This window comes from Acomys minous, assembly GCF_964271855.1.
Source record: "Acomys minous genome assembly, chromosome: 3".
Taxonomy (NCBI): Eukaryota; Metazoa; Chordata; class Mammalia; order Rodentia; family Muridae; genus Acomys; species Acomys minous.
Window position 1 is genome coordinate 91,498,606 of NC_140485.1, and position 23,965 is coordinate 91,522,570.

At 40.3% G+C, this 23,965-nt stretch overlaps 1 protein-coding gene across 3 annotated transcripts in view; it reads right to left on the reverse strand.

Annotated features, from left to right (window-relative positions):
• The window catches only part of HACE1 (HECT domain and ankyrin repeat containing E3 ubiquitin protein ligase 1), a 92,450-nt gene extending 69,084 nt beyond the window's left edge, over positions 1-23,366 (reverse strand). The window contains exons 1-5 of one of the 3 annotated variants that reach the window (XM_084777087.1): positions 22,938-23,366; positions 14,880-14,934; positions 14,579-14,668; positions 13,613-13,717; positions 6,430-6,505 (exon numbers count right to left, since the gene is read on the reverse strand). In XM_084777087.1, the coding sequence (XP_084633213.1) occupies positions 6,430-6,505; positions 13,613-13,717; positions 14,579-14,668; positions 14,880-14,934; positions 22,938-23,013 (402 nt within the window). In that variant the 5' untranslated portion in view covers positions 23,014-23,366. The remainder of the gene's footprint in view (positions 1-6,429; positions 6,506-13,612; positions 13,718-14,578; positions 14,669-14,879; positions 14,935-22,937) is intronic. The other 2 variants (XM_084777088.1, XM_084777089.1) reach the window with 2 other exon arrangements.
• Positions 23,367-23,965: the final 599 nt, after the last annotated feature.

A 23,965-nucleotide genomic window follows, 5' to 3' on the forward strand; every position in this document is an offset into this window, starting at 1 on the left:
AATACATATTTTTTTAAAAAGAGTTGTAAACTAAGAAATCTGTAGATTACAGATACAAAGCACTTGGAATCAAGAACACATAACACATTTTAAAGGGCAGATTAAATACAAGTTTTCATCCTACGTGGTGACTGAGACACTTACATCTTCCCTACCCAGCACCTAAAATGCTAACATCCTCCTAAGAGATTCTACGGGTAATGAGACTGGCTCAAAAGTTAACAACCAAGTTCCAAGATGGCGGCGCCTATCACCCACTGTATCTGATCTACTGCACAGAGACTAGAGACCTGAGTGGACCCACAGACTGCTAGAACTAGAGGACAATAGGTGAGTGGGGTCCCACAACGTGCAGACCACAGGCAGGCCTGTCCGTGGGTCAAGCAACAGCCCACGGAGGTCCTGAACCCACTTTCCAGATGCTGGAACGGAACCTACCTATGGACTGCAGCCAGCCTATAAAGCCTGAACTCAGTGTGTGGGATGGTACAACTCCGGAGCTCCGGGCCTGGGGAAGTCTCAAGGAAATGGGTAAATCCGCCCTAGGACATCTCTACCCGCCTCACGCCGGTGTGCGGAGGGCTCCGGGGCCACATGGAAGCCCAGACGGCGGGGACCACCTAGCCCAGCTAGAGCACGCTCAGCCTGTGGTGCGAACAGGTCCAAATTGGAACCAGATGCAGCCGACTAGGCCTGCCTATGTGGGCAGATAAAACCCAGCTTGGGCAGTTCCCACAGCCCGGCAGGATCTCCCACGCTCTCAAGAGAGGCTGGACAGTCCTGAGGTATCCTATACTCTGGTCTGAAAGGTGGCCACAACTCAGTGGGTCAGATCCAGGTAGGGACTTGGCAGCAGGGCTGCGGGGAAGCCTGAGCAGCTGGGAGCAACTTGCCCAGCTGGAGCACGCACTGCCTGTGGTCTGGGACCCCCATACAGCTGGTCTGAATCACAGCAGTAGCGTGTAAGCGTCCAGGCAGAAGCCTACCTCTGCTGACCCAGTCCAGAGCCTAAGGCACAGAGCAAAGTCTTCAGGAACGAAAATCAGGTCACCTGCCTGTTCAAGGAAAGAACTCCCTGATCCCCACAGACAAGGAAATGTGACCTATAATCACTCACCAACTATCCACTCTCAACAACCAGTGAAGGACACCAGAATCTACCTCCTAACATCAGAGAGAGCAAAATGACTAAAGGACAGTGTAAGACCACAAACAACAAAAGCCAAAACAGTTCGGCATCTCCAGATCCCAGCTATCCCAAAGAAAGCAAACCTGAGAATCCAAACACAATCGAAATACAAGAAAACTACCTTAAATCCTTAGTAATGAAGATGATAATAGGAAAAAACGAATAAAATCTATAAACAAATGCAGGAAGATGAAACCAACCAGGTTGAAGACATAAAAGAGACCTATAGAGAGGCACTGGAAGAATTTCAGGAAAATACAAACAAACAGATTAAGGAAATCAATAAAATAGTTCAAGATCTGAAGATGAAAATGGAATTATGATAAGGCACAGGCAAAAGAAAAACGGGATCCAGAGGCCTTAGAGAAGAAAGAAAGAAACACAGAGTAGACATTCTCTAAAAGAATCCAAGAAATGAAAGGAACAAATCTTGGGACTTGAACATACAACCGTAGAACTCAAAACAACCATCAAAGAAAATGCTAAATCTGAAAAATTCCTGACACAAAACATCAAAGAAATCAAGGACACCATGAAAAGATGAAACCTGAGAATAATAGGCATTGAGGAAAGAGAAGACGTCCAACTCCAAGGCCCAGAAAATATCTTCAACAAAATCATAGAAGGAAATTTCCCCAATTTGTAGAAGGAGATGCATATGAACATACAAGAGGCCTACAGAACACCAAATAGAATAGACCAGAAAAGAAAATCTTCCCACCACATAATAATAAAACCACAACATATACAGAACAAAGAAAAACATTAAAAGCAGCAAGAGAAAAAGGCAGCATAACATACAATGGCAAGCCTATTAGAATTACACCTGACTTCTCAGCAGAGACCATAAGAGCCAGAAGGGCCTGGACAGAGATCCTGCAAACCCTAAGAGACCACAGATGCCAGGCCAGGCTATTATACCCAACGAAACTATCAATAACCATTGATGAAGAAAACAAAATATTCCATGACAGAAACAAATTCAAACAGTACCTATCCACAAATTCAGCATTACAGAAGGTACTAGAAGGAAAACTCCACCCCAAAGAGACAAGTTACAACCAAAACTACACAGGAAATAGATAACTACACCAGCAAAAAGACAACCACACATACTCTCTACTGTAACCAATGTGAAAAATTAAGGGACTTAACAGTCAATTGTCATTAATATCTCTCAACATCAGTGGTCTCAATTCTGCAATAAAAAGACACAGACTAACTGAATGGATGCATAAACAAGATCCAACATTCTGCATTCAAGAAACACATCTCACCTATAAGGACAGACATTACCTCAGGGTAAAAGGCTGGAAAAAATATTCCAAGCAAATGGTCACAAGAAGCAATCAGGCACAGCCATTTTAATATCTAATAAAACAGACTTTCAACCAAAATTAATCAAAAGGGATGAGGAAGGACACTTTATACTCAACCAAGACAACATCACAATTCTGAACATCTATGCTCCAAATACAAGGGCATTCACATTTGTAAAAGAACTATTAACAAAGCTTAAACCACACATAGATCCCCACACATTAATAGTGGGAGACTTCAACACGCCACTTTCACTGAAGGATAGGTTATTGAAACAAAAACTAAGCCAAGAAATAACATCATTAACCAACGTCATGAAACAAATGGATCTTACAGATATTTATAGAACTTTTCACCCAAACACAAAGGATTATACCTTCTTCTCAGCAACCCCATGGAACCTTCTCCAAAACTGATCACATAGTAGGTCACAAAGCAAGCCTCAACAGATACAAAAAAGATTTAAATAATACCTTGTATCCTATCAGATCACTGTGGTCTAAGGCTGGACTTCAACAACAACAGAAATAACAAAAAACCTACACACACACACACACGGAAACTAAACAACTCTCTACTTAATGACACATGGGTCAAAGAAGAAATTAAGGACTTCCTGAAATTCAATGAAAATGAAGGAACAACACACCCAAATTTGAGGGACACATTGAAAGCAGTGCTAAGAGGAAAATTCAAGCACTAAGTGCCTTTATAAAGAAATTGGAAACATCCCATATTAAGCAACTTAACGACACATCTGGAAGCCCTAGAAAAAAGAAGCAGACACACTCAAGAGGAGTAGATGTCTGGAAATAATCAAACTCAGGGCTGAAATCAATAAATTAGAAACAAAGAGACAATCCAAAAAAAAAAAATCAACAAAACCAGGAGTTGGTTCTTTGAGAAAATCAACAAGATAGATAAACCATTAGCTAAACTAACAAAAACGCAGAGAGATACAATCCAAATAAACAAAATCAGAAACGAAAAGAAAGATATAACAACAGACACTGAAGAAAACAAATAACCCAATTAAGAAATGGGGCTCAGAACTAAACCAAGAATTCTCAACAGAGGAATATCAAATGTCTGAGAAACACTTAAAGAAATGCTCAACATCTTTAGTCATCAGAGAAATGCAAATCAAAACAATTCTGAGATTCCATCTTACATTCATCAGAATGGCTAAGATCAAAAATTCAAGTGACATCACATGCTGGCAAGGATGTAGAGAAAAAGGAACACTTCTTCATTGCTGGTGGGAATGCAAACTTGTACGACCACTTTGGAAATCTATGTGACGCCATCTCAGAAAACTGGAAATAGGGCTTCCTCAAGACCCAGCTATTCCACTCCTTGGAATATACCAAGAAAATGCTCCACCACACAACAGGGACATATGCTCAACCATGTTCATAGCAGCTTTATTCATAATACCCAGAACCTGGAAACAACCTAAGTGTCCCTCAGTAGAAGAATGGATAAAGAAACTGTGGTTCGTTTACACTATGGAATACTACTCAGCTACAAAAAACAAGGAAATCCCGAAATTTGTGCACAAATGGGTGGAACTAGAAACGATCATACTGAGGGAGTTAACCCAAAAGCAGAAAGACTCCTGTCAGAGCCTCCATGGTGTCCTTTGCTGCCCCAGCTCTTGCCATGACAGAGTGGATACCTATCTCAATAGCCCAGCTAGGTGTAGGCTTATAACCTTGTAGCCTCTCATAAAGAACCCGGTGATGCAGTGGCTATTTAAAAGACACTAGGACAGCTGCCAGTTTCTTAAATATGTGGGCAGGTGTGTACTGTTGAGCATGTCAATCCTCAGCTGGCAAACTGCCTTGGGAACGTTGAGAGTCTCAGGCAGCACTTCCTCCCTTTCCTATCATGGGGAATTCCCAAATTCATTCCCTTAGAGTCTTACCTAAAGAAAGAGGACTTAAAATCTCCCAAAAGGAAGACCCAGAATTCAGGAATGAGGTGCTTCAATTTGTGCCATGGTTCCTACTGGCAGCTATCTATGGTCCAGATGTCTGGGCCCACATTGCCTACATGGCTCATAAATTAGAAACTCAGGAAGGCTGGCTTTTGCCATTCTCCTTCCTCCCCAGTAATAACTGTCATTAGGCAATGCAGAGGAAAAAGCCCCAAACCTCCAAACGAGCAGCCATTAGTGGAAAAAACAAAGGAGGACAGAGGACAAGACCCAAATGAGGAGCATGATCCTGAGGACAGTCCAGGAGTGAGTTAGTCCCTTCAGAAAAAGCAACTCGTCTAATTAGAGAAAAGGTCCTCCATGACCCACAACACTCTATCCCCGCTCTATCCCCACAACGAGCCTTCATTGGCTACGGAGGATAAAAACCCAAAATCAAGACCAAAATTCCTAAAGTCACAAGATAAACTCTCTCCCAAGTACGAACAGCCATGCACCATCCCCCGCAGCCATTGAGCAACTCTATAATCCCGGAAACGCTGGAAACAATTACCCCCAGCCATCCATAACCCCCTCCTAACCCTCGGCACCACCCTGGATAGCCAAGCTGTCCTCAAGGACCAAGTCTATTTTACAAAGTTTCAATGGCAACCTTTTAGCCCTATAAGACTGGAGAGATCTATACCAGTCCACTCTCCCTAGTCTTTGTTTACATAGTGGGAAGCCCTGTTTAGAGATGAAGGTCAGATGCAGGCTACATGTGGGGAGCCATGCTAAATTCAGCTGAGGCAAGGTAACTGTCACTGGTTCAATGTCAGCCTGAACTATACAACAAGATTTTATTTCAAAAGCCATAAGAAAATTTAAGTAAAAATGTATTGAAAGCCAGTTTGGTAAGTAGATATTCAATTACTCTTCTTTATTCACAAAATAAAAAGTTCAAAATCTACAAATGCCCAGCATGATGATATATACTTTTAACCCAGAACTTGAGAGGAAGAGGCAGGCAGATCTCTGAGTTCAAGGCCAGCCAGGTCTATATAGAAAGGTCTAGATGAACTAAGGCTACATAATGAGATTGTGTCTGTTTACAAAAGAAATATGCTAGTATTATCAAAGGAAGGTTAAATTCCATTTAACAAATTACATATTTTGCTCTGCTTCGGCTTAACACCTTCTGCTATGTCTTCCAAACAGCTGTTCTATTTCAAAAGCAAAGACTATTCAAATAAATTACAATTATGTGATTAAAACTTTGAGATTTTTTAAAACAATCCCTCCAGTAGTATCAATACCATATCCTAATATGTAAATCAAAAGTATACTATATATTTTTGCATGAAAAGTAGATTTTAGAAACTACTAGTTTAAATATAGTAAAACAAACCTGGAAGGAAATGGATGTTAATAATGGTTATCTGTGTACAGGGAATACGGTGAGTTCTCATTTTCTCTGTTACCTCTGACCCTTTCTGCATAGGCATACAATTTCCCTGAAATACATACAGCAAAAGTTCTTTAAAAGACATAATTGAAAATAACCCTTGTGCAGTGTACTGGCAAAACCTTTCTTTTTGGTTTGTTTGATTATTTTTGGTTTCTTGAGACACAGTTTCTCTATGTAGTCCTAGGTATCCTAGAACTCACTCTGTAGACCAGGCTTGCCTCAAACTCAGGAGATTTGCCTGCCTCTGCCTCCCTGGTGCTAGGATTAAAGGCATGTGTCACCATGCCTGGCTGGTAATATACTTTTACAGAAAATATCTTGAAAGTTACTAACAAAAACAAGGGGAATAAGGCTTCAAAATAAGTGAAAGTTATAAATCTAAAGGAGAAAAGAACACGAACATTACTTTTCTTAATAAACCCGCTGTGTATTTCACAAGCACTTTGCAGAAGTAACCCACAGAAACACTAGGACTGTAATTGGCATTTGCAGCACATTCACCATTATTTTCTAGATAAAGCTGATAGCACATACTGCTGTAAGGCCTTCATTATTGCAAATGTTGACATCCGCACTGTACTCCAGTAATTTACTCATGCATTTCTTCTGTCTGAAAAGAGAAAAGACAGTAACAGATGACTAAGATGGGAAATGTACAAATGACGACTCTTCCACTGAAATATTAGATACAGCCAACATTAGATTACAACCATCAATATTAGACAAGATCTTTCGCCACAATTTCAAACTACAGCTGCAGTATGTAAATAAGTATTGTTTTGATATAAAATACAAAACTGTTTCTATGACCCAAATAACAGATTAAAGAAATGATACAATCCATTGGTTTTTTGTTGTTGTTGTTGTTGTTGTTTTGTTTTGTTTTGTTTCATTGGGACAAACTTATCATTCAGACATCTGAGGAATTTCTAGTCTTGACTAAGTAAATCAAATTAGAAATCTCTATCTTTGGCTAACTAGACAGAATAGCAATCTTCATTAGACATTTAAGAAGATACGCGTCCAATGGGTAAGCAATAGACACAGCAAGATACCAAATATTGTATTCCTGCTTTCTCGATTGCAAAATGTTTAAAATACTAAGACAAATTAGAACATAGATCCAGGCTGGAAATATAACATGGTGACAAAGCATTTGCTTAGCATGTTTGAGACCCTGGGTTCAATCCTCATAAGATTAAAAAACATAATCAAAGAATTGGTAAACTGCAAATATATGTACCCTTTCTACTTACATTTAAAAAGAAATGTTATGTGGTAAAATCTATCTAACATAAAATTTATTATCTTAACCATGTTTGTTTGTTTGATGGGTTTGATTCTTTGAGACATAGTCTCAATACAGATCCCTGGCTGCCTGGTCTGGAATTTCGCTCTGTAGACCAGGCTGGCCTCAAACTCATGGAGGCTTCTGCCTCTGAAGTACTAAGACTAAAGGCATGCTCACCTTAACCATTTTTAAGTGTATAGATCTATATGGTACTTTACTTATGATAAAGTCTTCAAGACTTATGTATGTTTTAGCACATCAGAAATTGATTCATCTTAAGGTTGAAAAATACTGTTATCGGGCTGGAGAGATGGCTCAGTGGTTAAGAGTGCCAGCTGCTCTTCCAGAGGTCCTGAGTTCAGATCCCAGCAACAACATAGTGGTTCACAGCCATCTGTAATGTGATCTGATGCTCTCTTCTGGCCTACAGTTGTACATGCAGGTAAAATACTATATACATAATAATAAAGCAATAAATCTTTTTTAAAAAAAGAAAAAGAAATAAAAGAAAAATATTGTTATCGATATATACCAAATTTTCCTCATCCATTCACCAGTTGAGGAGCACTTGGCTACTTCCACATCTTACCATTCATTATACACAGTGTTGATATATATGTCACAACAAAATGTTTTGGACCTTGCTTTTGATTCTTTTGAGTGTATCTAGTTGTGAAAAGGCTAGATCATATAGAAATTCTATTTTCAAATTTCTGAGGCACTGTCACATTGCTCTTCACAACAGCTTTACAATTACACATCGCCACCTAACATGTGTTCCAAGTTCTCCACTTCCTTGCCAATGTCTTTTTTGTGTTTGTGTTTTCCATAGTCATCACTTTCTAGTGGAGCTGGAAGCTCATTCCATTTTCTAACCCTGATGCTGAGCATCTCCTCATGCGCTCAATGACCATGTGGCTTTGAGGGGGTGTCTATTCAAATGAGTCTTCTGTGTATTTCTGAACTGCCTATTCATTTCGTTTTGTTCATAAACTCCCTTCCAACTTCATCCATTCCTAGTTACTATCCAATATTTATCTTAAACGTACTTTGATTAATAATACCTGCTCAAGATTCCTGCTTTCCTACTGGTATCCTTCACATGGCAATCAAATTATGAGACAGAGAAATGTACACACAGATAACTGATACATATCCAGTACTGAATTGAGAAACTATGATATAACCTATGACATGAAGTTAGCTCAAATCTAACTGAGTCAATCATAATATAGTATAACATATATGCATTATATGATGTATACAGTATTATCATAGAGCAGTATACCTAACATAGTATATGGTATACAGAGTACATATCTTTAATCTACTAGTTAAACAACATTGTGTGTCATGGATTATATAACTGTTTAATCAAATCAGTGACAAACATAGCCAGTTATACTTTATCAACTGACTACTAATAAACATTCAACCTATGAGTAAAAAAATAACTAGCACTGCAAAACAACTGCTTTCTTGTTTTGATTTTTGTTCTTGAAACAAGGCTAAATCTCATTTTTAAATTTGAATAATACTCAAAGAAACAGAAAATAAAGCTGTGAATAATGTTGAAGTTCTAATATTTTACAAAGTTTCTTTTTTTGTTGTTGTTTTTTGTTATGTTTTGTTTTTCAAGACAGGATTTCTCTGTGTAGCCCTGGCTGTCCTGTCCTTGAACTCACAGTGATCCACTGCCTCTGCCTCCCGAGTGCTGGGATTAAAGGTGTGCACCACCACGCCCAGCTACAAAGTTTCTGTATCTAAAACATTATTATTAATTATCTTAGAAGTTCATAATAACACAACCATAAGAAACACGCCTGACAGCTCTATTAAGTGACTAATACCCAACTCCAACTGATGCATATGCAAAACCCATACATCTCAGGTCAGGGAAGCCACATAACCGGGGCAGAGATTATACAAGCTTAAGACCAGAACATCTACTGTGCAATAGTGTTTTCCATACATATCAAGGAAGTACATCTATAACCTCTTAACAATATGGCTGCCTAGAAACATCAACATAGCGCTAACACCAGTTGACACGACAACGTGGACAGGGCAAACTCCACGTGGTCTCTCACTCCTAGATGAAGAGCTTCAGGTGGTCAGTGCCTGCTAAGAGAGAACCTATCTCTTAAAGAGATGAGCACTCAACAAACATACAGACAGCAAAGCAAAATGAACTCAGTGAACGTACTAAGTCTGCTCACAAAACTTCCCTTTAGGCTGCTCTAGTCCTAGTTACTATTACATACATATATAATGTGCGTGTATTAAACATCCATATGTATATACACGTAACAATTATTGAAAGATTACAAGTTTGGTAAAGGGACATGGGAAGAGGTGGAGGGTGAAGAGAACAGGTAGGAATTATGAAGATACAGTGCTCATATATGAAACTCTCAAAATAATATTATTATTAATTTTTAAATCCATTGTTCCAGATATGCACCTGTGACTGTGTCCATTCAGATGGAATCTTAAGACCTACTCAGAATCCAACGTAGACCATTGGTCTAGCTCCAAAATAAACAGTCGAGTGGAAATGGGCCAGGGAAATAGACCCAGAAAGCACTTAAGGAAGGCTGGTTGAAGAAAAATAGCTATGTGTAATGCTCTCCCTTCCAAAAACAAGCTGTAAAAGGTGTAGGACAAGACAGAAACAAAGCCTGTACTACCTTTCTTACCTAAAGCCACGATCACTACTTTCCACATTCTCAGTTGAAACAGCTCAGCTCTTTGCTGGAACTTACAGCTAAAATGCTGGTGCTAGTTTTGCGCTTTATGAACTCATAATTTAGTCTCCAAATATTTTTTAATCATGTTTCAAACCTTACCAATCTGTAGCTTACAGATAAATGATAATTTATAGTTTATAATTTCAAAGTAATAAATAATAATTTCTAATTAAAAGTATTTCCTTTTAATATTTCATATAATCAGGAATAAGGATAAATCTCCTAAACAAAGAAGCAACTATTTTCCTGCCCAGACATTCTTACAATTATAGGATGCTTACAGTGGCCTAAATGACACAGAACCCTATAAAAGCTTAATGGGGCTTATATTGGAAAGGAGATGCTGGGCATGATGGTTCACACCTGTAATCCTACCATTTAGAATACTGATGTAGGAGACAAAAACTGATGAAAAGTCAAGGCAGCTTGAGCAAGATCTTGTGTATAAAAAAAAAAAAAAGTTAAGAAAAAGGAAAATGAGGACCGGGTGTGGTAGCGCACACCTTTAATCCCAGCACTCGGGAGGCAGAGGCAGGCACTGTGAGTTCAAGGCCAGCATGGTCTACAAAAGTGAGTCCAGGGCAGCCAGTACTGTTACACAGAGAAACCCTGTCTTGAAAAACCAAAAAAAAAAAAGAAAGAAAGAAAATAGAAAGGAGGGCAACACAAGACAACACTAATGGTGTTGAGAACTACGCAAGCTAACACAGGCCAACAGATACATACTATCCATCTGACAGGGCAGTTGAGAGAGCAAAAGAAACTAAACCGAACCAGCTAAAAAGACAAAATTCTTATGTAACTTACACAAATTTGATTTCATTCTGCAATTATAGTAAAAAGCTTTTTTGTTGGTTTTTCAAGACAGGGTTTCTCTGTATAGCCATAACTGTCCTGGGACTTACTCTGCAGACCAAGCTGGCCTCAAATTCAGAGATCCACCTGCCTCTGCCTCCCACGTGCTGGGAGTAAAGAAAGCCTTGTGCCTCCACTGCCTGGTTATTAAAGGAGGAGTCCTCCTTTGGGCCTTTTCCTTTTATTACATTTTTACTCACTATATGTGTGTGTGCATGTGTGCATACATGTATATGTATGTGCATGCCATGGCCTGCATCTGAAAGTCAGAGGAGCATTTGTAGGAGTCTCTCTGTCTTTCCACCAGGTAAGAACCAAGACAGAACTTAGGCTGCCTGGCTTGGTGATGGCACCTTTACCTGCAGAGCCACCTAGCAGGCCTCAAAAAAGCTACTTTTGAAAATACCATTCAAGAAGCAATAAAAGTTAAAATACCTAAGTATTGAATGTCACAAGTTTTCTTGGTAGCAGTAGGAAAGGCATCTAAGTCAGAGAACAGGTTGTCTGAACCTCTTCATCTTGCTGATTGCTATGTGAATTATGCGGTTCCTGCCCTACTTCTGTGTCTTTAAAATGCTAATGTCTTTTCAGTTACTGTTGACAATAATGATCAGAAGTACTTTGTATGTTCTACTTAAAAGGATTTTATTTCAGAAGAACTGACCTGAACAGTCATGTCAGATCAAGACCGTTCAGTCTTTGGAGTCTGACACCTACTCCTTGGTCCTCACACACTGTGTGTCTATGAGAACTTCTGGATCCCTCCCATGCACCAAGCTGCCCTTTCCTCTGTAGCTGTTCAAAAACACTGTGATACTTAACCATTCAAGAAAGATCTCTGCCAATATATTCTACCAGTACATTAGGTATGTATCTAGCAGGTAGCTAACAATTGATGTCCTCACATGTGCCATATTACAACGTACCTAATGTACAAACAGCTGCTTAAGAAGCACTTTGTTACCTATCAATTAATGCATAATTAAATTGGCTCACTCATGAAATGGGACAATCAAATATACTGTAAACCAAATCCTGTATTTTTCCCCTACCTAATCTACATATAATTATGCTTCATTATTTTCTTGGTTCAGTATCTATACTCATATGCAAAAAGTTTGGCCTCAAGTTAGTGAAATAGGTCATTTTATCTCCTTAGCCATTTCATGTATGTAGCCATTTTCAATTACATAGAATTCCTGCTCAGAACAGGAAATAAAAGTATCTCTAAGACTAATTAAAAGTTACACAATAGGAAAATAAACTGACAGAGAAATTTTACAATGTTTGGAAAAGATTTATATATCTAAATTCCCCAAGGCCTAAATCAAAAACTGCTTATTATCATTTTAAATTTTATTCCCATCATTTTGGTATGATTCCCTAATGCAATAGGGTTTATTAGCTTTCACGTTTCAATCAATCACTGAGGGAAGTCCCAGTAGGAACTCATGGCAGGAACTGACAGAGACTATGGAGGGGTGCTGCTTACTGCACATGGTTTGTGCAGCCTGCTTTCTTATACAACCCAGGACCATCTGCCCTGGGGGTGGCACCACTCACAGTAGCAATCATCAATCATTAATCAAGAAAATGACCCATAGACCTGGCTACATGCAAATGTGGTTGAAGCATTTTCTCAGTGAAGTTGTCTCTCCCAATGACTTTAGCTGTGTCAAGTTGACAGAGAGCTATCCAACACACAGGATAAAGGTAAAACGACATAACACCTAAATATGTAGCAGAAAAAGACAAGAAAACACCATAGACAGTACAGGGCTTAAAATAGCACCCAATAACAATAACATTAATTAGTAATGATCAGAATTATCAGAAAAAGACAAACAATATACCAAATATGCCATCTTTACATCTTCACATTTTGGAAACACTAATATTGTGTTGGTTTGGCTATTGTTTCTTTAAACACATTAACTTAGGAAGCTTTTCTCATAGCTGTGATTATGAACTTTAGACTCACTTCAGAAGCCTCTGGCCATGCCTTCAGGGGATTGTCTTGATTTCACTAATTGCTGTGGGAAGGCCTCCCTGATGCAAGTTCTGGCCAATGCAAGTAGAGAATGAGCTGAGCAGCAGCAGCAGCAGCAGACAGCCGCTGCTCCTGCTTCCTGCCTATGGATGTGATGTCATCAGCTTCTGCCAGATCCCACCACCCTGACTTCTACATCATGATAAACAGAACCCCCAAGCTATAACCAATCTAAGCCCTTTCTTCCTTAAATTGCTTTTGTTAGAGCACTTTATTAGCGCAACAAGAAAAGCAACTAAGACAACAGTTAAATGAGAAACAGGGTTAGGCAGAGCTCAACCATTGGACACAGCTCAATCATTGGACATTGACCTATTGTGTAAAATCTCCAGCATTGCCAACAAATAAATACATAAAATGAGGCATAGTCTTGGTATTGAGAACTACCCTTCACTAGAACTATTACTCATATAATTTGCTCTTGAACAACTATAAACTCTGAAATATATTAATAATTTAACCCCACTAATAAAATTAACAAGTAGTTTTAGAAATAAGCCAAGGAGTACAAAAGGAAAACTATTAGATCAAAATTCAATAGATTATTAAATACAATCATCATTTGCAAATTTAATAAAATAATCTGAGATCAATATTAAAGAGAAAAGTGGACAAATATCCTTAAAAGATGAAAAATTGTTATAAAAATACAGACACCACTTTTGTAATTTTTCTCAAGATAAATTGTTGGAAGAAAAAAAAATCAAGAATGAGTTCTTTGAACAAATATGTCCAGGACTGATGATACATCATTATGAAAACAAAGTTTACCCATTTCTAGCAGCCAGATGAAGGGGTGTACAGCCTGAAATATCTTGATAGTTAGGATTTGCTCCTTTCTTTAACAGCAGAACCAAGCATTCCACGGATCCACAGCTACAATAATATTAAAAGACAATCAGATACATTCAATGAACAGCAATACCAGACAAAATTTTAAAACAAACAAATCTATCTAAAAGAAATTTTTTTTCGAGACAGTTTCTCTGTGTAGCCTTGGCTATCCTGTACTCACTCTGTAGACCAGGCTAGCCTGGAACTCACAGAGATCTGTCTGCCTCTGCCTCCCAGAGTGCTGGGATTATAGGTGTGCACTACCACGCCTGGCTAACATTTTTTAAGGTCCCAATTTACCTACCATTTAACTCATATCAAAAATTAATTATCATCTACCTTCAAGATGTTACATTCTACTATGAATGAAAGTTCAAATAAAGCAAAATAAGCAATTAGTTTCGCAAAGAAACTATACAATATTCTTGATGTTCTGGCTTTCCAGGAGCTAGCTAATGATGAAAAATTACTCTACGCTTCCACCTAAATCCTGAAAGAAGATAGGTATCCGTCAGTCACTGTCAGACTATGGATAAAAAGAACACTCCCACCTAGGTAACAAGAACACAACTGCTGAGTCCACATGCATCTCCATGCCCTTTTAACCCTTAACAGTGAGTGAGTGGTCAGGTAGAGGAAATGCTGGTGAGTGCACACTCTACACTCACCTAGACAATCCCTGTGCCTCACCTAAAGCAGGCTACAAGCACATGAACCTGAGACATGAATTCCATATCAAGGCTAGCACCTTCCCAAGGGAGTACACAGCACAGCAAGGGCTAAACAGGGCCTAGCAACCTTGGCTGCCACCTTCCTCTTTCCCCATAGTCACTGCAAGGGAACAGCCCAGAATTTACATCCTTACTCTAGAACAGAGTTTAAAGCCAAATATTTCAGACTTACTTTGCAGCAATGTGAAGCAAGCTTCTCTTCACTCGTCCAAAAGCATAATTGACATCAAATTTTGAATTTGAAAGAAGCTCAGAAACAGACCTATACTCCCCCCAAGAAAGACAAAAGGAGGAATTGATGATATGTAATAATAAAAACATTTTTAAAACATAGTATATCAGAAAGAGCTCTTTAAGAATAGTTATTAATTCCAACAGTTCTTTAACTGAAGAATGACAGTCAATATAACACTGTTTAAAGTCAACAAAACAAAAGTATATGGCGCACACTTAAGAAGCAAGAGCTTCCTTACCTGTGCTGATCCGCCATGACCATTGGCATTAATGTGTAGACTGCAGTTTCATTATCTGAGTAAAAAGATAAACGGAAAAAGAATTAAAGTATCTCCTACTTTTGCAACAGATGATACAAACAATTACAATTTTTCTAGCTGTACATAAAAAGTGAAGCAGTCCAATGAGGCAAAACACCAGAGACATTACAAATCCCACATCGCTATTACTGCTCATGCCTTCTACCCTGTCACAGGAAAGCTTAGCTTGTGAGTATGAAAACAAAATTGGAGATCTAATATTTCCTGTAACTTTAACAAGTAATATTTTATTTCTAAAAAGATACAGTGCTTTTAGACATGGTTTATTGTAACTAAGAAGAGCTAGGGGATTTTTTTTTAACTCAGGAAATTTTAACACCCCAATTTTAAATAGTAGGGTGTTAAAATATGTGCTAAAATAATCTTAAAAGCCTAAATATATACCAGGCTTGGTGGCTCTACCCACAATCACAGTACTCCAGAGGGTGAGGCCAGGAGACTGTTTCATAAGGACTGCTATACACTGAGTTACAGGCCGTCCTGGGCTACAGAGTGCAACCTTTTCTCTCCAAAAGAAGAAAAAAGAAAAGCAAAAACAAAGCAAAAGCCAAAGAGGTAAAAAGGAGTTTTTAAAGAGCCGTGAGTAGGGAGGGTAAAAGAACAACAAGATATGACACTAAAAGGAGGGACACTGGGGAGGGACAGGCTTGAGCGGGGGAACGAGGGACAGAGCAAGGAAGGGGAAGGGGCAACAAACCAGTACGTGTAAACATGAAAAGAGTAAAATAAACCTGAACAGAAGGGAAAGGTGGCTGCTTACACAGCAGACAGCTCACAGCTGCTCTAGCTCCAAGTGATCTCACCTCCTCTGCTGACCCTCACAGCCACTCGAAAACACACACACACACACACACACACACACACACACAGAGAGAGAGAGAGAGAGAGAGAGAGAGAGAGAGAGAGAGAGAGAGAGAGATGAGTGATAGATAAATATCTTTACTAAGAAAGAAACCTTAACTATATGCTTATTGCTTTGTAAGTCTTAAGAATAAGACTTATATTCCTATTTTTATAAAAACACAGTGTGATTCAAAAATATACTAAGAATCAACATCCTCAGGGCTGGGAGATGTCTCTGTGGGTGCAAACACCTGCTGCACAAGCATGAGGGTCTCAGTTCTGAGCCCCAACACCCACATAAATATATGCCTAGAGCACTCGGAGCCCCAGCTTGCTGTCCTGCCGGCCGGCCAGTCCAGCCTCCAGGTCCAAGGGAAGGCTCCATCTCAAGAAACTGGGTGGAACCCAGAGGGAAACACCCAATATCCTCCTCTGGCTCTGTGCACATGTTATACATGTGCACACATACACCACACACACAGTATCTGAAGTGTCACTTATTTTAATACATTACTAGTGCTATCATATTATTTTAGAGAATTTACTTAGCCTTTAAAGTACTGAGGCTTATACCAAAGTATCTCCCAAAAATTACAATGGAAAAATAATAAATTTACAGTAAATGCCCCAGCACTACTACTTTAATGGACTAGTGATTGATAATATTATTACAAATAACTCTTACAATCCACAGAAAAGGGCACACTCCCCAAAATGTGTGACCGAAATCTGATGAGAAGACGCCTGACAAATCCAAGTAATGCCACAAAATGCATGACCAGAACTCCTTCCAATCATCAGAAGAGGCACTGAAGAACGGTGAAAACCGGGAAGACTAAAGGGCCCAGCTCCATTTGATGCAGTACCCAGGTCCACGCTAGCAGAGAACAGTGGGAAAGCTAAAAGCCTAGGAAGTCTGCAGTGTATTTCACAGCAGTATTGGGCAAATAGCAACTTCTTAGATTTGACTACAATGTTAGTCTAAGATGTTGGGAGGAAAGCTGAATTTTCTATAAGTCTAAAACAGCCAAAAATAATTTTTGTTTATGATACATTTTCCTTGTGATAAAACCAAACACGTAACATTAGCCATTTTCAAGTGAACAATTATCACTATTAATATTCACATTGTTGTGAAATAGATTTCAAAATTCTTTTAGAAGATTTTAGAGACATTAAATCTGTTTGTTTTGTTTGACTAGTCTGGAACTCTCTATGCAGACATGCTAGGGTGATCATTTTGTGCACTGTGTAGAGACTGTCTTCCTGTTATTAAAATGCTGATTTCTGTACCAAAGAGAGTAAATACAGACTGGACTTTGGTACTGCTAAGCATCACCACTCTCAATGTTTTATAAACATTCCTCCAACACCTTCTGGTTGGCTAATAAAGAGCTGAACGGGAAGTGTGGAGAAAAAGAAGGAATTCTTTAGCTTTTGGCTTTTTCCTCCCAGGCTGTCAGGTGAGTTAGCAAGTTACTGGCCTTGAGCTTTTGGTCTCGGGCTTTAGGCTTTTTTCTTCTGGGACATAAGCTGAGTAGGCATGTCAACTAGGTGTTTTTTCTGCCTCTCTGAGCTAGCAAGTTTTAACCCCAGCATCTGGCTCCTGAGTCTTCATTGATAAAATCAAATAATTTGGAATTTTCTTTCTTTAAAACAGTATCAGTATGCAGATATAATTCTTCCACTATAAAAATAATAAATAGTATCTTTCTTTTAGGAGATGTGGGTGAGACTGGGTCTCAAGAGACCCACTTGAACTCTATGCTGCCAAGACTGGCCTCCTGCCTCCCCTAAAGGCATCACTTTAAACACCACATATAAGAGATCTTTTATATCACAACTGCCTTATAAAGCAAGCACTATGATCCCTATTTTACCCCTAAAAATTCAGCTGTGTGATGTCGGCATTTAAACAACTGATTTCAGAGTCCCAACAGTACATGTTACATAATGGCCAGTGTCCTCTCTATACAATACCAAAAGGTCTACAATACAATTCTATTCTTTTTTTTTTTTTTTTTTTTGAGATTTATTTTTATTTTACATGCACTGGTGTTTTGACTGCATGTATGACTGTGTGACCCTAGCTAAGACTCCTAGCAGCAGGAGATATGGAGCCTAGCGTGGTCATCTCCTTGTAGCCAGGCAAGACACCCAATGGAGAGATGAGGACACCAACTCACCCACAAAATCTTCGACCCAAAATCTGTCCTGCCTATGAGATGTGCAGGGATAAGGATGGAGCAGAGACTGAGGGAACTGCAAACCAATGACTGGCCCAACTGGAGACCCACCACATGGGGGAGAGCCAAACCATGACACTATTAATGATACTCTTCTATACTTATAGACAGGAGCCTAATATAACTGTCTTCTGAGAGGCTCCACCAACAGCTGATGGAAACAGATGCTGAGACCCACAGCCAAACAATATATGGAGCTCAGGGAGTCTTGCAGAAAATAGGTGAAGGACTAAGGGAGCCAGAGGAGGTGAGGACACCACAAGACCTACAGAGTCAACTAACCTAGGCCCATGGGGGCTCACAGAGACTGAACCACCAACCAAAGAGCATGCATGGGCTGGACCTAGGCCCCCTACACATATGTAGCAGATGTACAGTTTGGTCATCATGTGGGTTCCCTAACAATGAGAGTAGGGGCTGTCTCTGACTCTGTTGCCAGCTGTTGGCTCCCTTTCCCCTAGGTAGGCTGGCTTGTCTGGCCTCAGTAGGAGAGGATGCGCTTAGTCCTGCTGCAACTTGATGTGCTAGGGCAGTTTGGTACCCATGGAGACACCTCCCATTCGCTGAGGAGAAAGGGATGTGAAATGGGGGAGGAGTGAGAGGGTGGGACAGGGATGAGTGGAGGAAGGACTGCAATCAGGATGTAAAGTAAATTAATTAATGGGAAAAATGGGTTTTTATTTTTATTTTATGTGTTCACTGATGTTCTGAATGCATTATGAGGGTGTCAGATCCCCTAGAACTAGAGTCACAGACAGCTGTGAGCTGCCATGTGAGTGTTGGAACTGAACCCAGGTCCTCTGGAAGAGCAGCCAGTGCTCTTAACCTCTGAGCAATCCTCCAGTCCTTCAATTCTATTCTTAATATATGCACTATACCCTAATTATTTTATCCTTTTCTTTAAAACGCTAATTGCATCTCAGTAAACTGCTCTCACTAACTGCCAACCAGTCATCACCGGAAGTTGAAAATACTGTCCTAAGTTTCCACTGACATCACTGCATTCTTTCTCACATGTACACTCTGCACTTCTAAACAGTGACAATTCCAGTTCAGTGACTTCAGAATAAAGTCATAGGCAGGTAATACCTGTATTTAACTGTGATAGTACAAGGCCAGCACAGCGGCACACTCTGTGATCTCAGCACTTGAAAGGCTGAGTCAAGAGGACTTGCCTTGAATTCGAACCCAACCCTTGAGTATCAGGCTGGCCAAGGCTAAACAGTGACTCTCAAGAAAACAAAACAAATTAAAGCACACAGCTTAAGTGAGAATCAAGGAGCATCGATTATATTTATTTAGCTTTTATAAAGCTTTTATTTGTATTAAAATTTAGATACAGATCTTACATTTTTAAGTTACATCCAACCTTATAAAGACATAGATCACAGCCACGCATGGTAGCACATCTGTAATTCCATCCAGCACTAAGGAGGCAGAATCCCAGGACATCCAGAGCTACGTATGGTGATCCTTTCTCTCTCAAAGCAAGACAGAGACGGATGGATAGACAAACAGATAATAGATCACAAACATTCGATCTAAGTGTTTGTTACTGAACTGAAATGTCACAATAACAGACTTTTGCAGAGGATGCAGGCTCAACTCCTAGCACCCACACGGCAGCTCACAATTATCTCTAACCCTAGTTCCAAGGGATATGACACCCTCTTCTGACCTCACAGGCACAAAAGTACTGTGCATACATACATTCAGGCATAACACCCTTATGTGTAAAATAATTTTAATTTAAAATTTTAAAGAGACTAAGAAATAATATACTAAGAATTTTGTTCACAGATACTTCCTTCTTCACATTCACAAAGACACCCTGAAAAGCAGACACAGAACACTTTCTAAGGGATGAGAAAATCAGTAAGTTGACCATTTTTACTAATACGATCTTAGAACTAAACTACTCAACAGAAAAACGTACTGAGCAAAGTGCTCCTATTCACTGTATGTTTATTTTCTCTTCAAACTTAAGCAGTCTTTAAGGAAGTTGTGTATGAGATTTCTCTACCTCATTCCTTCCTTGTATTTGCTCTTTTCCTTTACTACCTGGCAAGATCTGACTTTATATTCCAGGATTTTCCTGCAGTATTTGTCCAGCTCGACCCTGGTGATAGCTACCTTGCTGGGGTGAATAACCACGCAGACAGCTGTGCCTTTAGCCTTTCCTCACTGAACCCTTCGTGTGTACCTGGATTATTGTGCCAGTCTGCTGGCCTCTGTAATGTCCTCATACACCGTGAACTTCACCATCCTCTCAAACGGACACAGATAAAACATCATACTTCTGCCTCAGCCCTTTGAGGAGAGGGAAAGACATCATCTTCCTCCAAATGGGAAAAGGTACAGATATGTCTTTTACAGTCCCTGCCTTTGGTCAGAAGTCAAAATGAGACTGAACTTTAATTTGACGGCTCCTGCTCCAGCAATGACCACGAAAGGGGAAGATGTGCTGTTGTTTTCAAAGCTGGCAGTTATCCTAACCATGATTCAAATACATATATGTTAAACTGCACTCAAATTCTATCCTATTAAACAAACTACCTTCAATGTAAATCTAACAGTTCAAACTAGTTTTCTCCACATGGTGCACAATATACATGAGCCTTCTATAGTTCACTGAGCAGTCACATCTCTGACATAATTTCTTTGCTGCTCCTTCTTTTCTTTCACAAAGCTTTGTTAGCCCTGCCTAGGATGACTCAACAACATGTTCTTCATCACTTAGCAGTAATATAAGGGTATCTCTCTCAGGATCCCAGTCGGTAAATCAAGTATCTACATATTTGTGCTATGCAAGAAAGTTACTTTTAGGGTGAAAGCTAACTACACACATATTCTTAACAATTTATTCTAACTAGACACTTATTGACTGCTCAATTCTTAAATTTACAAAGTTCTTAGAGCTTCTATTCAGCCTTTTTTACTATTATCAGTGTGTTTCAAAGCACACGTGTAGAGGCCAGAGGACTACTTTGTGGGGTCAGTTCTCTCTTCCTTCCTTCCTTCCTTCCTGTAGGAAGTCCAGGGCTCAAAGTCAGGTAGCCAGGTTAGTAAGGCCAAGCACTTCCACGCACTGACCCATCTCACCAGCCCCTATTCAGAGCTAAAATGCAACCCCAACAATTTGTATTTTTAGAATACAATTCACTGAACATGATCTACCTGAACGAGACAAACTAAGAGGTTCATCAAAACAAAGTTCAAGGAACAACATGAACAAATTCAGTGTAATCAAGCACAGACTTGTAACCAAGGAGAAGATGTAAGCAATGTGCCATTGTTGCCTAGCAACAAGGGGAAACACTTCATTTTTAATTGCAATTTTCAAGTTTTTAAGCACTCAGACTGCTGAGTAGAACTTCCCAAAGAATGGGTTAAGAAACTGGTAGTTAAAGTCTTTAAAAATGTTGATTATATAATTAAATCCTGCTTGCCTTCTAGGAAGGAACCCTAAGGAGGCAGAAGACTAAGTCTTAAGGACAAGGCTGAGCCTCATTAAAAAAAAAATCAGCAAAAATAGATAAATAAAATTACACACAAGTTTCATTCATCCTATCAAATCCTACCAAACCATTAACCATATTTATGGATACACATTTGTGATGTGTTCTAAATGCAAAACAAAATACTGTGTGCAATATGTTAAGTAAAGAAAATGCTAATATCTTATATTACTGGAGTGGAATGGCAAATTTTTCTGTTTCTGTTATCAAATTTTTCTACAGTGAAAATACACTAATTTTTAAAACCAGGAAATATTAGGAAAGCCTTCAATACCATATTTGTGAAAAATACTAGATACATGTTAGCAATACAAATAGCAATGCCAATAAACTATACACACAGCTGCTATCAAGTGTCAATAGCATGACCTCAGAAAATAAGTGAGAGCAGCCCTTAGTGAAAAGATTCACAGGTAGAAAAAGAGAAAAGTTTCAACCTTAAGTTTACTTACTAAAATTCAAATTATTCTAAATCAATTGCTTCATTCTAGTAAAGTAACAAACGCAAGATTATATTTGAGGAACAGTTACCCCAAATTTTCTCTACTCAAAATTGTAAAAATAAATAAAACTTTTCAAAAAAACAAACAACCAAAAAAACATTATCCCCAAACTCGCCAACTCCACGTTTCTTTTATCACTCTCAGTCACTAACTGAAGCAAAGTCCTGGGGCAAATGGAATAAAACAAACTAAGCAGGGCATGGTAGGTGAATGAATGCCTGGAATCCCATTACTTGGAGGCTGAGGCAGAAGGCTAGCTACCAAGTTTGCAGCCAGCCTGGGCTTTACAAACATAACTCCCATCTCCCACTGCCACTAAAACGTCTGACTTCACAGGGCTGCAAGAAAATGTGGGCTGCTCCCGCCCCACAATCTCCTTTACTTGGAGTTTTCCAAAGCAAAAATCCGGAACAGAGCTTTTATTCCTCGGTGTGAATTCACCCCAGTTCTCACCCAGCCCACTCAACACAAGTCTTCCTGACTAAACGATGAGGACAGAAATGCCTACAGAAAGACTGCCTACTATACCAACAGGGCTTCAGACATACCTGTCTGGTGTCTGACAACCCTTGTCTAGTGCCAAAACAGAGCGGCGCCCCACATTTTAAAAAAAATACTAGCCCGCCTACCTCACTCTGCGGCTTAAGTAAACACTGGAGTCCCGAGCCCGAGCCAGCCCCAGGCTCGTCGCCGCACCCTGTCCCCGCGCCCGGACGGACCCCGCGGGCATTTCCGCTCCGACCGAACTCCACGGGGCGGCCGGTCCCCGCCCACGCCGGCCGCGTCCCCTAGCCCCCCGCGTCTCCCCCGGACTCCCACCGCCCGCCAGCCTAGAAAAGTCCAGCGCGCGTTCCCGGGGCGCCTCACCATCCGGCAGTTCCACGGTGCGCGCGCGGCGCAGCGAGCGCGTCAGACGGTTGAGCTGCTCCATCGCTCTCTCCATCCTCGGCGCGGCCTCCGAGAAGCCCCCGCCGCGCCCGCGGCCTCCGCGACCCGCGCCCTACATCCCGGCACCGGCCAGGACCGCGGGCGAAGGAGCGAGCTCACCTGGGCCAGCGCTCGGGAACGCTAGGGTGCTAAGCTGAGTCAGTCCCGCGGCACCGACGGCTGCCAGACAGACCGCGCCGGGGTGGGCACCGGCCGCCGCCTCCGCTCGCTCGCGCCTTTCCTGCGGCGGCCCCGCTTCCCTCCTGGGCTCGCGAAGCCTTCTGGGAACTGTAGTTCTGAGCTGGCTGGGATGCACACCCCGATGGAGCCCCGCCTCTATGGCCTCCTATCCGCGGCTTGCAGGCTAGGGCTACAGAGAGGTATGTAGAAAGACTTTCTGTGTCTCCTCAAGCCCTCTCTTATTCCCCTCCGAAGTTGTACAAGAGCATTCTCCCTCAATTCTAACACACTCCAATAAAACATAATAAAGGATTGCAGTTGACCCTAGATCCATCACCACCATGCTAAAATAGATGCACTTGTTATAAACAACTGCCTTAACCATCATGCTTACGTATGTAAGGCTTGAAGAGTAATAAAACTCAAAATCGAAAGCAAAATGTGTAAATTTTTCCTTTCTCGTGACCTAACAACGCCTTAATTATTTGTTTCTCTAGCTGATTGTATTTCTGAGAATAGGGACACGGCTCTATCCTATGCCCGGTTGTATGGCATGACGCCAACTCCAAACTTTGAAGAGGACATAAATGACAAAAGAAAAAAAATGTTTATTTGGCAAAATGCAGTCTCAGTTCCCATGGCAGGCCCCAATGGGAAATGCAAAGACTTAACTTTCTGAGTATACCAAATCATAGAAAACCAGAAATGGCCAAGTGGTGTGTGCTAATACTTATAGATAATCCCAGGACTCAGAAAAATAAAAAGAAAGGGGGATCCTGAGTTCGAGG